Source organism: Bos javanicus, chromosome 16 (assembly GCF_032452875.1).
Source record: "Bos javanicus breed banteng chromosome 16, ARS-OSU_banteng_1.0, whole genome shotgun sequence".
Taxonomy (NCBI): Eukaryota; Metazoa; Chordata; class Mammalia; order Artiodactyla; family Bovidae; genus Bos; species Bos javanicus.
In genome coordinates, this window is record NC_083883.1 from 1432447 (window position 1) to 1447444 (window position 14998).

General features: G+C 50.2%; 2 protein-coding genes across 17 annotated transcripts in view; one reads left to right on the plus strand and one right to left on the minus strand.

Moving 5' to 3' along the window:
- Positions 1-5534, plus strand: part of PPFIA4 (PTPRF interacting protein alpha 4) — a 52492-nt gene extending 46958 nt beyond the window's left edge. For 11 of the 16 annotated variants that reach the window (XM_061381864.1, XM_061381866.1, XM_061381852.1 and 8 more), the window contains 2 exons: positions 2601-2778; positions 3632-5534. In XM_061381864.1, coding sequence (XP_061237848.1) covers positions 2601-2778; positions 3632-3843 — 390 coding nt within the window. In that variant the 3' untranslated portion in view covers positions 3844-5534. Of the gene's footprint in view, positions 1-2600; positions 2779-2919 lie in introns of all 16 variants that reach the window. The other 5 variants (XM_061381858.1, XM_061381859.1, XM_061381861.1 and 2 more) reach the window with 2 other exon arrangements.
- A 6274-nt stretch (positions 5535-11808) lies between these two features.
- MYOG (myogenin) lies at positions 11809-14795 on the minus strand. Its single transcript, XM_061381868.1, has 3 exons — positions 14165-14795; positions 13293-13374; positions 11809-12695 (listed from the first exon to the last, which is right to left on the minus strand). The coding sequence occupies exons 1-3, from the start codon at positions 14708-14710 to the stop codon at positions 12574-12576; spliced, it is 750 nt and encodes a 249-aa protein (XP_061237852.1). The 5' UTR covers positions 14711-14795; the 3' UTR covers positions 11809-12573.
- Positions 14796-14998: the final 203 nt, after the last annotated feature.

Consider the following 14998-nt stretch of genomic DNA (forward strand, 5'->3'; position numbering starts at 1 on the left):
ACTATTTATTTTTAGTTTCTCCATCTTCAATCAGATCTGCTGATCCCCATTTTCTGTGCAGCTTCCCTTTGTTTGCACCCCCACCCCATCAGTGCCTCTCTTTAGACTTCTGGGCCTCCTTATGGGACACCATTAGTGTTACCTACTTATCAGTTAATCTTTTCTTGGTTGGGTTTAACAGGAATAAAACCTGTTTGTGGAATGACTACTCTGCCTTGGTGGATAGGACACACTCAGAAACACACAGAATTTGTAAAGGGGTGTTTTCTTCACAGAGGTACCTTGAAATTTGGAGTATGTTATTTACCATACACACACACACACACACATGTGTGTGTGTGTGTGTGTATGTATGTGTGTGTATTTCAGTCAAGGAGATAAACTGCCAAACCCCACTAGGTGTCCCCGTTCTGAGATCTGAATCTTCCCAATGCCCCTACAAGGAGGACATTCCTTTATTTCCCATACACTAGGATCTAAGCTTTCTTTGATAGAGCTTTCTCATAAATCTTTGAATGGTGCTTTGTAATTTAGAAAGCTCTTTACTCCTTCAGTCCTGACAAAAACAGTCTTTGAATGCCTATTCTGGGCCAGGCATGGGGCAAGGCATGGTAGTGAAGTGATGGCAGACATCTTATTTTATGCTAGTAATAATCACACGAGACAGGCTATTATCCCATCTTACAGATGAAATTGAAGATCAAAGAGGTAACTTGCTGTCACAGGTAACTTATCTACAGTCATAGGCTGGTATGTGGCAGAGCAAGACTGGAGCAAAAGTGTATCTGATTCCTGTGTTCTTTTTCCTACATTACATTGCCTCCTAAAAGTGGAGATACCAGGTGTCAGACATTGAGGCGGAGTTATTGAGTAGGTGATATTATCTTGGCAATGTAGTGGTCTTTCTGGGATGCAGTTGGGTGCAGGGCTGGAGAGAACTGATTTTTTAAAAGGAAGCTTAAAATAGAAGGCCAGGTCCCATGAATAATATGAGATTTGGGGCTATGGGGCAGTAGCAGGGGGGAGGTTGGAGATCCAAGAGCCTGCCTCCTGTCCAGCCATCAAGCACATCATAAGCAATCTTGGGTTGTCTCTTGGAACTATGTTCTCTGACAGTTCTGGTTCTCGGTCTCCCTTCTCAAGCTTTAAGGCCCTGGAGGGCTAGATCCAGTTCTCCTGTACAGGGATAGCAGGACTCAAGGGAAATGAGGAGATGCTGAACAGAAAGAACACCTGACTTAGAGGACAGGGGAGAAAAACAGAAAGAAGACCTTAGTGTTGGCTGAAGGTGGAAATGGAGAGAAAGCATGCAGAAAAGAAGGGTCTCAGAACTAGGATAAGGATAGGGTCATGGGGAAGACAGAACTGATGAGGAAAGTTCCTCATAAACTCAGGGATGGGATGTGTGCATAGGAGGCCAGCTGCCATTTAACAATTATTTATTGAGTACCTACAGTGTTCCCAGGCACTACTCAGAGGCTGGGGAATATATTGGTTGAAACAAAAAGAACAAAATCTCTGCCCCATGAAGATTAGAATTTGAAAGTGGAGGTGGGGGAGAGAAGGAAGACGAGAAGAGAAATAAATTGATGAGATAATCTCATCAGTACATTAAAAAATGCTATGACAGAGATACATGGTGCTAAGAACTGATGGGAACATTTGCCTACTCGGAGCAGGAGCAGCAAACCCTAATGGGGCTGGTAGAGGTTGTTGAGGTGAGAATTGGTGGATTGGTGTCTCTCAGTCCCGCTGGTAGCCCTCTACCTGCGACAGTTCTGCCAACACATGGGTTGAGGGGTTTTAGGCATGGCCGCCAAGGAGGGTGGATGTGGACTCTGAAGGGTGGGTTGGGAGGCTTGTGCAGAGGGACATCCTGTAGGGTTATGGCTCTGGGTGCCCTTTGGCAGAGAGAGTTATTTTGGAGGCCTGGCTGGCAATACAGCAGGCAGATAGCAGGGGGCTGTCCACTGCCTTCTTTGGCGGAGCCTATTCAAATTGGCCATCTGCCTGCCCTTGTCACTGCTCTCCCCAGATCCAGCAGATAGGCAGCCTGTACATTTATAGATAATGAAACTGAAGCTCAGAGAGATCACCTTTGAGGGTCACACAGCTAGTAAAATGGAAGCCAGGTCTCCTGGCTCTGGACCCAGCACTCCTCCAGGACACTGGGCCTACAGCCATATTGAGTCTCCAGAAGGGCAGGAAGGAGCGCATGGAGGCTGGCTGGTGACCACTTCCCATGCATGAGGCTGAGAGAAGGGATATTTTAAAGGTCAGTGGGCATCCCAAGCCCACTTTGAGATGATTGAGGCGACAGGGAAACTGAGTTAAACGGCAGGATGTCAGATTCGAACAGAGGGGACCGCACCTCGCCTAGGCACAGGGGACTTAAGAGTCGCAAGGGCTCTCCGGAGCCATCCGCTTCGTCCAGTCATTTTCCACAGGGAAAGGCTGAGGGCCGGAAATGGGACGTGACCTTGCTCCGTTGTTTCTGAAGGGAAAAGTTCCCCTAGAACAGGCACTACCTGCCCTCCCAGGCAGGGACGAAGGGCGGCCGTAGCGCCCTAGCCCCGGGCCTCTGCGCGCCCCCCGTGCAGGGGGAAGACAAGGCGCTCCGCCGCGCGCCCTCCTGGAGGAAACGCTTCCGTCCGCGGGACCCCCACGGCCGCGCCTCGCTCAGCACCGCGGCCGACACGCTCCCGGCAACCTTCCGCGCGTCCACCGTGGGGCCCGTGCCGCCTCCACCGTCCCCGCGGAAGAAGATCACGCCTGAAGGTGAGCGGCAGGCAAGGCGGGGCGGGGCGCGCCGCTCCGGGCTGGCTCTGCTAACGCGGCCGCGGGCGGGAGGGCCCCACCTGCGAGCTTCACGCTCACTAACCCGTTGCTCTGTGTTCCCCGGCGGCTGTCGACTCCTAGTCCAGACGGCAGGGGCGCGGAGACTGGAGACTCCAGCAGTGCGGACCTACTCCTGCTGAGCCCGCCTCCCGCCCCGGGTCCTTCGCGGCTGTGCCCGCGGCTCGGGGTGAGGGGGCCGGGCCCGGGGCGCAGGCGCTCCGCGCCCGCCGTCCGCCGGCTCAAGGCCTCCCCGCGCCCGTGGCTGGCGGGCCGGCCCTGGTGCTCCAGCGCTGCTCGCACCCCCTGTTCCGCTTGCCCTTACTGCTTTCTCAGGCTTTGGGCGCTTCGAGCTTACAGGCACGCCGCAGATACCTTGCAACCCGTCTCCCAGGGGGTCGCTCCCAACTCACTGCGCAAATGCCTTTCTCTCTCTCTCTCTCTCAGCTCGCTCCCACTATCTCTACGGACACATGCTCTCCGCCTTCCGGGACTAGCCACAGCCCCGCAAGGCCAGCTTCCTCCTGCTTGGCTTCACAGGCTCGGATAGCCCTTACCGTCCTTCTGGTTCCCCTTACTCCCAGGGCTCCTAGTCTCCTCTCTCAGAATATACTCGTCTACCCCTCAGGATCCCGCTACCCCAAGTCCACTGTGTGTCCCTTGTAAGGCTCTCTGGGATGTGTCTGGGTCTCCTTGTGTGAGGCAGCCAGGTCGTCCATGCTTGTGGGTCTGCGGCAGGGAGAGGAAAGCAGACGGAGATACATGGACTCCGCCTTCCGTCTTCTGCATCTAACAGGTCTGGACCGCTCACTCCACCGGAGACCAGGATGCAGAACCAAGGGCTGGGGTGGCCCTTCCAAGGAAAGGGCGCTTCAGACTTCCTTGCTTGGGTTATTTGGCCTTCTGGTTTCTGTCCGTCTCTTGGTTGCACTAGATGGGCTACGTCTGCTTTTGGCATCCCCCCCCCCCCCGCCATTTTCCCTCCCCCGACTCACCCGCACCTTGTAGCTGCTGCCACACCTTCAGGACCTCTTTGAGGGCTGGGAGATGTAGACGGCCCCATTCTTTCTCAGGATGATGAGCCTGGGAAGAAGGAAGGCTCAGGTGGAGATTCTAGGCCCTGGTTTAAGTTGAATCCCAAACGTCAAGCATAAGCATGGGGAAATTCAGCCCTCCTGCCCAGTGAGAGGTTGCAGGCAGGTCAGCTAGAGGGAGAGCCGATGTCCTGCGGTAGCTCTAAGCCCATGTGGCAGTGGGAATTACCTCCTGCCCCAGCTGTAGGGTAGAGCTGCTGCTGGGCTGGAAGGAGAAGGATCTTGGCTCTGGGGCAGAACAGAGCTAACCATGCACTGCCAGCTGTGCTCCCAGTATTTCTTGCCTTGCTGTCCCCCTTTGTCCCACTCCTTTGATAACCCCAGCCCTACAAAAATGTACCTAATGAGTGGATTGGGTATATATTAACACACTGACCTTCAAATCTGGTTTGGGAAAAAGGTAATCTGAGGCTTCCTTCCCATGATCTCCTAGCAAGAAAATAAAGCTTCCCCTTTAGTGAATCATGTCCTAGGTCCAGGAAATCCAGTGTTGTTGAAGACTGTCATTCACCTGCTTGTCCCCAAACTGTCATTCTTTGTTCAAGGTGCTTTTGGTGTTTAGGGGCTGCCTCCAGAAATTCCTGAGACCTTCCCAGTTTCCGTTGCTTTCCCCAACAGCGTGGTTGCATCTAGGCCTGAGGGATATAGATCCTGCTTTGGTAGGAATGTCATTTCCAATAAATTCTCCTTCTTCATCCACATACTTCTCCTGCCAAGGTGCTTGGAAGTGTTTGGAACCCAAGCTTAGGGTGAGTTGATGGAACCCAGAGCTTCTCCTAGTGAAAGGAGAGGAAAAGTACCTGGGGCATGTTACCTGGGGCATATTACCTGGAGAGGGGCCAGTGCAGTGCCAACCTTCAGGTGGCTGAGCAGCTAGTTTGCAAGCTGATTTGGGTCTGAGTAGGGGCTAGGCTAGCAGGTCAGATGAAGGGTCAGAGAATCCTGTCTAGAAGGAGTGATGGAGCCTGGGGCAGTGCCACACTTACAGCCTTCTGCTGCAGAGTGGTGGGGCTGGGTGGGCTTCCATGCATCTGGACAAGATATTCACCTGCCCTTCCTATCTGTCAGGCCACTGGCAATGGAGCTGGAGGAGTTCTTGAGCAGAAAATGAGTCGATTGGAGAGAAAGAGCCCCTGTCTCTGGGTAATGGATGTTAAGATTATGGAGGAGCCCCAGATTCCTGTGATTGATGAACTCACAATCAGAGACCATAAGGCCATCTGATTCCTTCAGGGAACTCTGATGGGCTAGCTAAATGGGAAATTCAGTTCCAGCTTCTCCTCTGCAACTTAACCCTATCTTAATTGGTTATGTTATAAGGCAGCAACTAGCAGGATCCAGGTCTGTTCAGGGTTTCTTGGGAGGTATTTGATGGAAGATTCTTGTCTTGGTGTATCTTCTGCCTCACCATCAATATACTTTTTATCTGGAGAGTCACCAGTGACCCATACCCTTCCCGCCCCCACCATCAGCTTTCTGTGTCTTATCAGGTCCCTTCTCAGCACTGTACTGGCTCAGTGCATCAAGAATGGGCGGATGGGTGTGTGTGAGTGTTGAGTGTGGGTGTGTATATACCAATAAATAAACTGGTCTTGAGACAACATACACATGGCTCTGGTCTTTTTTTTTTTTAAACTTCAAACTTACCTGATGCATCTAGCTTATTCCACAGTCCTAAGGGCTGTTGTATGCCGGAATGTAAGTATCAGAGTTTTTCAAACTTGTAGTTAGTAACCTTCTGTTTACTTATATAACCATGGAATTGATAGGTTAATGTTTGGGTTACTTGTGCCAAGGGAGTATAGGAAAAGGAGTGAGGAGTCCTAACTGCTGAGATTGATTTATTTCTTTCACTTCCTCTGTACCCACCTGCTTCACTATCCTCATAGCCTTTCACACTGATGCCATAGGATAAGTAACTCTATCCTAAACACCCTTCAGTCATATCACTCTGCTGTGCACTTATGTAGCAACTCCCCCGCACCTCTAGATCTGAGATCCAAGTCCTTGGGGCAGGACAAGAGGCTATCGTGACTTTTTCCCGTACCCTCTCCCCTTCTCACCAGTCTTGAGTCAGCCTAACTCAGAAATGTGTCTGTCCAGCCCCGTCACCAGAAGGCAGCACAAATACGTTTCTTGCCTTTGCAGCTGTGAACGCTCCACACCCACTTCAAGCGTTACCTGGGGGGCACTGCCTGCCTCTCAGCAGAATTAGGTAACCAACAACCCTTTTTGACCCGGGCGCTCTGTGCGCACCACGATGCTGCCTCGTCATTGTCCTCTCTAGTCTTTCCCACAGGGCTGTGAGGAAGCTCCTTTAAGTGAATCCAGTTGATCTCACGTGTCCCTAGATGAATATACTTGAATGAATAAGTGAGCCAACATTATCTCAGAGGGTTTTTATGAGGATTATTATTAAATCTAAAAATTGAGAACTTTTCTGTGCCAGACACTGTTCTAAGCATGATAAATGTATTAGCTCATTAAATCTTCACAACCCTATGATGTATCATCATCACCATTTTATAGAACATAAAATTGTAAAGCTGAGACCATGTAACCGGTATGATATAGCTATTTGTTAAAAGTTCTGACCCACTACCAGTATATATGCTTTTTTTGAGTGAGCTTGAGCCCCTACCTTGAGGCTAAGTGCCCCCCCCACCCCCCTTCAGCTGCCTTTCTCAGACTCCCATCTCTGCCACTCCTAAGGCACTCGGTTCCTCTGCTCTTCATGGAGACTTCTTTCTTTGTTCACTGGAATGGTGCAGTCCCTGATGGCAGCATAATACAGCCTTGAATCTTCAAGGGGAACCATTCCACCAATGATATGGGATGGCAGAGTCTGTGGGCACAGATGGCAGGATGAGAGCAAGACAAAGCCTACTACCCTCTTAATGATGAAAGGTAGACTTGACCACGGAGAAGGCAATGGCACCCCACTCCAGTACTCTTGCCTGGAAAATCCCATGGACAGAGGAGCCTGGTAGGCTGCAGTCCATGGGGTCGCTCAGAGTCGGACAGGACTGAGCAACTTCACTTTCACTTTTCACCTTCATGCACTGGAGAAGGAAATGGCAACCCACTCCAGTGTTCTTGCCTGGAGAATCCCAAGGACAGGGGAGCCTAGTGGGCTGCCGTCTGTGGGGTCGCACAGAGTTGGACACGACTGAAGCAACTTAGCAGCAGCAGCAGCAGACTTGACCAGCTTTGGTGACCAGCTGGCTAAAGGGGTGAGATCTGAAGGATTTCAGGAAAACTGCTGTTTCCCAACATTGCCAGCCACTGGGGTGGGAAATGTAGATGAAACAGGCTTATGTGGAAATGTGAACTTGACATTGAACAGGCTGCGTTTGAGATGAGACCCTGACATCGTGTTTCTCTCAGCATTTGTGAAAAAGAAGACTCTAGATTTCTTCCCTTGGACACTTTTCTTTGCTCCTCTTAGGAATGTACCCAGCATAGTGAGAGGCGGAGAATCTGGATTTGGTGGTTGCATGTGGCTGAGGGGTGAGGCACAGCCATAATCACTGTGGCATTTGGGATTCCCATCTGGGTCTAGGTGGTACGCCCCTAGCCATGACCCTAGCTCAACCCCTTCAGTTCTTCCTGAGCTTAGCTCACCTCCAGGTGTCTCAGCCCTAGGCTGGAGCCCAGAAGCCAGGAATTCAGACAAAGCCAGGGGACGTGGCATGTTAGCTCTTACCCATGAAATAGTAAAACTGAACTGAGGGGGCTTCTCTGCTCTCACCCTCCATTGTACCTCCTTTACCTCCCTCTCCAGCTGGTCCAACCACCTGCAGCACTTTGAAGGGTTTCACTGCCAACTAGGTTACTCTAAGAAGTTAGATACCCAAGGATGTTTATTCAAGTGCAGCAAATAGTACTCTAAGTGTTTCGCAGTTCACACCAATTATCTAAACACTCCAAGAAGTTCCTCTCTACACACTGTCAATTGGTATATCGACTTCAAATAATTCTTATCTTTATATTCTAGCAGATTCCCTAAAGTTCATTATTAGGTAGCATTTGATTAAGCCTGTTTGATTTATTGCAGGTGCTTCCACTGGAGACCAAATTTAAGCTAATTTCCCTAAAGAACTATCATTCATTACTCATTAATTGGAGTTTTATCTGTAATTCAGTGTGAAAGTTAAGTGTTTGTTAATTTAAGGAAGTCTCTATGCTTTGATGACAAATGTTTATCTTGTGAAAATAATAAATGAGTCTAGGCTCCAGTTTGACAAAACTTTGCCATTCACACGTGTCCAGTTCAGTTCAGTCGCTCAGTCGTGTCCAACTCTTTGCGACCCCATGAAGTGCAGCACATCAGGCCTCCCTGTTCATCACCAACTCCCAGAGTTCACCCAAACTCATGTCCATCGAGTCAGTGATGCCATCCAGCCGTCTCATCCTCTGTCATCCCCTTCTCCTCCTGCCCCCAATCCCTCCAAGCATCAGAGTCTTTTCCAATGAGTCAACTCTTCGCATGAGGTGGCCAAAGTAGTGGAGTTTCAGCTTTAGCATCAGTCCTTCCAAAGAACACCGAGGACTGATCTCCTTCAGAATGGACTGGTTGGATCTCCTTGCAGTCCAAGGGCTCTGAAGAGTCTTCTCCAACACCACAGTTCAAAAGCATCAATTCTTCAGCGCTCAGCTTTCTTCACAGTCCAACTTTCACATCCATACATGACACAGCCTTGACTAGACAGACCTTTGTTGGCAAAGTAATGTCTCTGCTTTTTAATATGCCATCTAGGTTGGTCATAACTTTCCTTCTGAGGAGTAAGCATCTTTTAATTTCATGGCTGCAATCACCATCTGCAGTGATTTTACAGTGGAAGTGAGAAATAGATTTAAGGGACTAGATCTGATAGAGTGCCTGATGAACTATGGATAGAGGTTTGTGACATTGTACAGGAGACAGGGATCAAGACCATCCCCATGGAAAAGAAATGCAAAAAAGTAAAATGGCTGTCTGGGGAGGCTTTACAAAGCCTGTGAAAAGGAGAGAAGTGAAAAGCAAAGGAGAAAGGAAAGATATAAACATCTGAATGCAGAATTCCAAAGAATAGCAAGGAGAGATAAGAAAGCCTTCCTCAGCAATCACTGCAAAGAAATAGAGGAAAACAACAGAATGAGAAAGAGTAGAGATCTCTTCAAGAAAATTAGAGATACCAAGGGAACATTTCATGCAAAGATGGGCTCGATAAAGGACAGAAATGGTATGGACCTAACAGAAGCAGAAGATATTAAGAAGAGATGGCAAGAATACACAGAAGAACTGTACAAAAAAGATCTTCACGACCAAGATAATCACAATGGTGTGATCACTCACCTAGAGCCAGACGTCCTGGAATGTGAAGTCAAGTGGGCCTTAGGAAGCATCACTATGAACAAAGCTAGTGGAGGTGATGGAATTCCAGTTGAGCTCTTTCAAATCCTGAAAGATGATGCTGTGAAAGTGCTGCACTCAATATGCCAGCAAATTTGGAAAACTCTTCAGAGGCCATAGGACTGGAAAAAGTCAGTTTTCATTCCAACCCCAAAGAAAGAAAATGCCAAAGAATGCTCAAAGTAAAGTTATGCTCGCACATGTGAAATTCCAGCAAATTGTTTCTTCCAAGTGGGAGGCTTAAGGACTTAAAGACTGAAAAAGAAATAAGTATACAATGACCATACTTGACAATCAACCCTAATAGCCATTGCTGAGAACTGTTCATTTGTAAGATTATGAATATCAACCTCAAATTCCAATTGAAATGATAATTGAGAAGAAATTAACTTATCCAGCAACCCAAGAACCTATCAGTTCCTTAGTAGCAATGAGTGCCTTTCTCTTGGTTAGATCATTACCACTTACTGGGCAACTGAAGGCGGTGGGATTGTATCCCCCTAGGAGCTTCGAAGGTGCCAGGGCCAGAGGAAATGTATCTGATGGGAGAAGATACTCCTTGAATGGGTAGTTTGATATTTGCGGTGGATAATAAGAGAATGAATATTGACTCAATACCCACACGTGTTACCCTCCTCATCTCCAAGGGCAGTGAGCCACGGAGAGCTAAGAGTTGTGGCAGTGACCTAAGTATTCCTCTCCAGTCTTTCCAAGGAGGTAAGACTGTCCAACTGAAGAAAATTGCACAACCTAACAATTGAAAAGTATGTTTTACTTGGGGAACTTACTGAGGACTATAGCCCAGGGGAGAACCTCTCAAATAGCTCTGAGGAACTGTTCTGCCAGGACATACGCTAAAAATAAAAATGTAGTCAAATGTCAAAGATTACTGATAATCACAAAAAAACAGGCATATCAAATTAATGATTTTAGTGCCTTTCTATATATGGGAATATGCAAGAGTCCAGACTTATTGGCATTATTCTTTACATAAGCATCTTATCAGTCTAGGGCCAGTATCTGAACCACATAATGCTTTCTGTTATTTTCTCCATCCAGGAAATGGGTGCACCTTGCCACTGCAGTGTCTGATGACTTGATGGCAGGCAGCATTTTTTGTTTACTGGAATGGCAAACATTCCAGTAAATGGAACAGCAAACGGAACAACACCCCTGTCCACAGCATAAACGCAGTGACATAAACCCAAAAAGAAAATCTCACAAATGAGGAAAGATTAGGCCAGTTTATGCTTCCCAGTAGACCCAGCCCTGCCTGGTGGTTTGGGATGAGCGAGCTCTGGGGGAACCCGCCTACCCTCCCCCCAACCTTCTGTGCTCTCACCTGGGTTCTTTGAGCCTGCTCTGAGACTTGCTTCTGTTGCTTACACAGGAGAAACCTGGAGAAACCTCCAGGAGCAGTGTATTGTCTTCCCTCTCCAGGAACAAGTCAGGAAGATAGGTGTGGTAGAGATGGTGCAGCTGGGCCCAGAGCTAGTGCAGAAGGGGCATCGGGCCCTGGACCTGGCTGATAAAACTAGGTCAAGTCTGTTGTGAAGGGCCCGGAAGAACTGAGGCCAGAATGTACTGCACTCTGAATCCCCTGACTTCTGTAATGATTCTGAAACTTATAATTTGCAATAAACCAGACACAGCCTGAAGCAGTCAGAATTAATAAGGTTTCTAGTCTGAATGGACTAAATTCTAGCTCCTGATGCTTTATCAGTTAACGTTATGTGATCTCTATCCAAATCCTTCATCTCAATTCTCCACTCACCTTCTTCCCTTCAGGAAGCTAGTCTTTGGAAAATGGCATCCCATATGAAGAGAGTCCTAGCTTCATTTCCTTTGATTCTTCTTTATAAACCCCTTGCCCCCCACCCCCAATGAAATTGGCTTCATCCTCTGAGCTGTAGACAGGGACCAGAATCTCCTGCAGCCTGGAGTATCAGAAGAGTGTGGTGAGGGGGCATGCTATTTGGCTTGGAATAAAGGGATAGTGTCTGACCCCAATCACCCTGATTTGATCACCTCCCACTTCCTCACAGGACTCCTAACGTTGCACTAGAGGAGAGGCAGGAATTAGAGAGGGGAAACCCACAGATTCCAGCTCTATACCCCTGTCTGCTGGCTGTGTTCTGAGTGCTAGGAAAATGAGCATTCTCAGTTAATTGAAAGGGAATGAACCTATTGGGATGGAGTGCAGGAGACCTATGAACTAGAGTGCAACAGAATGTTGAATGAAATTTCCTGCGTGTCCCCCAAGGATTTCCATAAAATCTTGTCTTTGCCCAGCCAATGAACCAGACATGGCTTCCTTTGTAATGGTGAAATAGGGGTTCAGGCACCTCGTGACCACCAGCAGTGTCGTGCCTCGGATGCTTTGGGAGCCCCATCTGCTTCACAAGCCCTGGCCCTGCAACGTGTCTGGACCACCGAGGTGGAAGAGGCTATAGCATCAGTCATCTCCTCCCTCTATATCACAGACACTCTTCTAGCACCCAGTCTTTATTTATTTTTTAAAAAAAGAAATCCAAATAAGTTAGCAAAAAAAATATACAAAACAATGGCAAAACCACACAATGCTTAGTTAACAAAATTAATCACCCCAGGAGCCCCTGCCCCCCGCCCCGCACCTATCCCTGGCAACTTCAGCACAGAGACCTTGGTCAGATGGCAGCTTTACAAACAACACACAAAACAAAACAAAACATAAAACTACTGGAAGGTTCCCAGGATTCACTGTAAAAGCTTGGCCCCCCCAGTGACTTGGGAACTGGATTATTCCTCTCCCTCATCTCAACTCAGGGCAGGCCCAGCCCAGCCACTGGCATAGGAAGAGATGAACAGGAGATGTGCATGGTTTGTCCAGGTCAAGACACTGTCTTCATATCTCAAGCTATCTTTTCAGGGAGTGGATTTGGAGGCTGCATAACGATCAAAGGGCAGCTCCTGAGTTGCCCCCTGACCAGAGGGCTTACACAAGGGGGCACTCTGGTCCCTTGTTTTATCTCCCTGGAAACAGAACTGCCCTCTTGCTCTAAGGAGTCAGCTAAGTGAGAGCATTCTTTCCCTCTCTGGGTGGCAGGTTAACCTTAAGTGGATGAGGAGGGGGTAGTCTGGCATTTGTCAGCCCCAGAGCTGGTTTCCTGGCATCAGGAAAGCCTGGCTTAGAAGAGCCCTGCTGCAGAAGTGGTGGCATCTGTGGCCAGCTTGGGGGGCTCTCATGGATGCCCATCCCGGCAGACAATCTCAGTTTGGTATGGTTTCATCTGGGAAGGCCGCAGCGACATCCTCCACTGTGATGCTGTCCACGATGGAGGTGAGGGAGTGCAGATTGTGGGCGTCTGTAGGGTCCGCTGGGAGCAGATGATCTATAAGGAGAAGGTAAGCAGATGTTACCTGGTTGATGAAAGGATCGTATGACCAGAGTCAGGGGCTGAACTCTTTGGAGTAGTACAGGTTTTCTAGGACAGATGGGTGAGAAAAGCTTGGGTTCTACTCCACAGTCCATGCCTTTCCTAATGCTAGGTGCGCACATGTGTGTATGTGTGTTTGAACACCAGTGTGTCCTCTGAAATCCCCGATGTAGTTAGAATTTGGAAGCAGCTATTCTGAGGTGGAGCCAGAATAGTGTATCCTGGGAGACTGGAACTGCCCTTTGCTGGCCCAGTTTTGCAGCGTTGACTCAGCAATTCCCAGAGCAGGGACACTGTCCTCTCTGTGGGGAAGGTCAGCCACCAGGCCCCAGCTGGGCTGTTGCAGGAGGCCTAGAAAACTCCTTAGCAGGTCAAAGCTTCAGAGAGGCACAGGGCCTTCTAGCCCACTATTTGGGGCCCTAGTTTCAAAAACCTCCTAGAGAGGCTGAGGGGAAAGTACTGGAGCAGGGAATAAGGGAAGAGGGAAGAACTGCACCTAGAGACAGACTGTGTGATTTGAGTCAAAGTAAGCAGAGTCCTGGTCTCACTTACCCCCTGGGTTGGGGCCAAACTCCAGTGCGCTGCCCCACTGTGGACTGCAGGAGGCGCTATGGGAGCTGCATTCACTGGGCACCTGCAAGACAGAACGGAGGCCCAGGGTTAGGGCACCACCATTCTTGGTAGTGTCTCTTTTGTCCAGTCCCAGTGGACAGAAGAAGTGCCTGTGGTGGGGTTGGAGGGAGGGTCACAAGCTGCAGCCCTCCAGCCTAGCCCACCCCCTATTTCAGAATCTTCAAAATTACCTCTTTTAATTTGGCCACAGAACCCCTGATTCAAGGCCTTTCCCAGCACCATCCTGGGGTGGGGGGTGATTCTGCCCCTATAGGGCACCCAGATTAAGGAGGGCTCTGTGGTTTCCTGACTCTGGGATCGGGGTGAAGGAGGCAGAGTGTCTGGCTCAACTAGACCGACTTCTGCGCAGGCCTGTTGGGGTTCCGTGAGGGAGGCCGAGTGGGTTTCCTCTCTACTGGCCATACCCAGGATGGGGTTGGCTAAGGGGCGAAGCAGTCTTCTGAGGTACGCTTGACCTTGCCTTTGAGGCCCTAACACCAGACGCTGGGGTTAACCTTCCTCCCCATCCAGCTGACTCTGGACTTGCTTCTGGACCCCTCCTAAAGGCCTGTGCCACCCCCTCCACATGCCTCTCCTCCCGGTTGCCTTTGTCTTATCTGGAAAGGACACGGGGACACCGGAGGTCAGCTGGGCGGTCCAGCTGTAACAAAGGAAAGGCATCCTGCAGCCTCCTAAGACCCTGCCTGGCTCCTGCTCCAGCCATCTGACTGAGCCCACGATGGGGTCCCCTGAGGCTGTCCAGATGCCCCCTGTGCCCCCTGCCCGGGCAGGCGGGTGAGGTGGCCACTTACCGCCGGCTGGGGTCCGCCCCCGCCTCGGTAGCGCAGGTCGCGCTCCTCCTGGTTGAGGGAGCTGAGCAGGGCCTGCAGGCGCTCTATGTACTGGATGGCGCTGCGCAGGATCTCCACTTTGGGCAGCCTCTGGTTGGGGTTGAGCAGGGTGCTCCTCTTGAGGGCCTCGAAGGCTTCATTCACCTTCTTGAGTCTGCGCTTCTCTCTCAGCGTGGCGGCGCGCCGCCGGTCCACAGACACCGACTTCCTCTTACACACCTTACACGCCCACGGCAGGCACTGGCCCGGGCAGTGCTCCGCAGGCCCCAGACCCTTGTCTTCAAGGGGCACTCGAGCCTCAGGGCTCAGGCTGAGCTCAGCCCGCTCGTAGCCTGGCGGCTCAAAGCCCTGGAGGTGGACAGGCAGGTAGTTCTCCCCGTCATAGAAGTGAGGTTCCTGATAGAAGTAGGGAGAGGTCTCATAGAGCTCCATGGGGTCAGAAGAGACTTGTTCCTGCCACCAGCCCCCAAGCTCCTGCGGCCCCTCACGCCAACTGCTGGGTGCCATTTAAACCCTCCCCGCTGGCATGGAACCAGAGATAAATATAGCCAACGCCACAGAAACCTGAGCCCCCCTCTAAGCTGTTGCTGCACATCAAGACGTTTACAGTGGATTAGACGTGATTCCCCTTCCCTCTCCCCCTGCACACACCACCCCGGCCCCCGCCCCAGCCGGCCTACCCCTAGCTGGCTCCCGTGCACTGGGAGGGAGGCCACGGGTGTAATCTGACTAGTTTTCATTTCTCGACAGCCCCCGTGGGGGCCGGGAAGCTGGGGGAGGACACACATTCTCCCC

Excerpts from the sequence above, each read along its gene's own strand:
- MYOG (XM_061381868.1), bottom strand. The coding sequence starts at position 14,710 with ATGGCACCCAGCAGTTGGCGTGAGGGGCCGCAGGAGCTTGGGGGCTGG. Across the intron at positions 13,375-14,164 it reads GGGGCGGACCCCAGCCGGCG|GTGCCCAGTGAATGCAGCTC; the intron begins GTAAGTGGCCAC and ends TCTGTCTTGCAG. Across the intron at positions 12,696-13,292 it reads GTTTGGCCCCAACCCAGGGG|ATCATCTGCTCCCAGCGGAC; the intron begins GTAAGTGAGACC and ends TTCTCCTTATAG.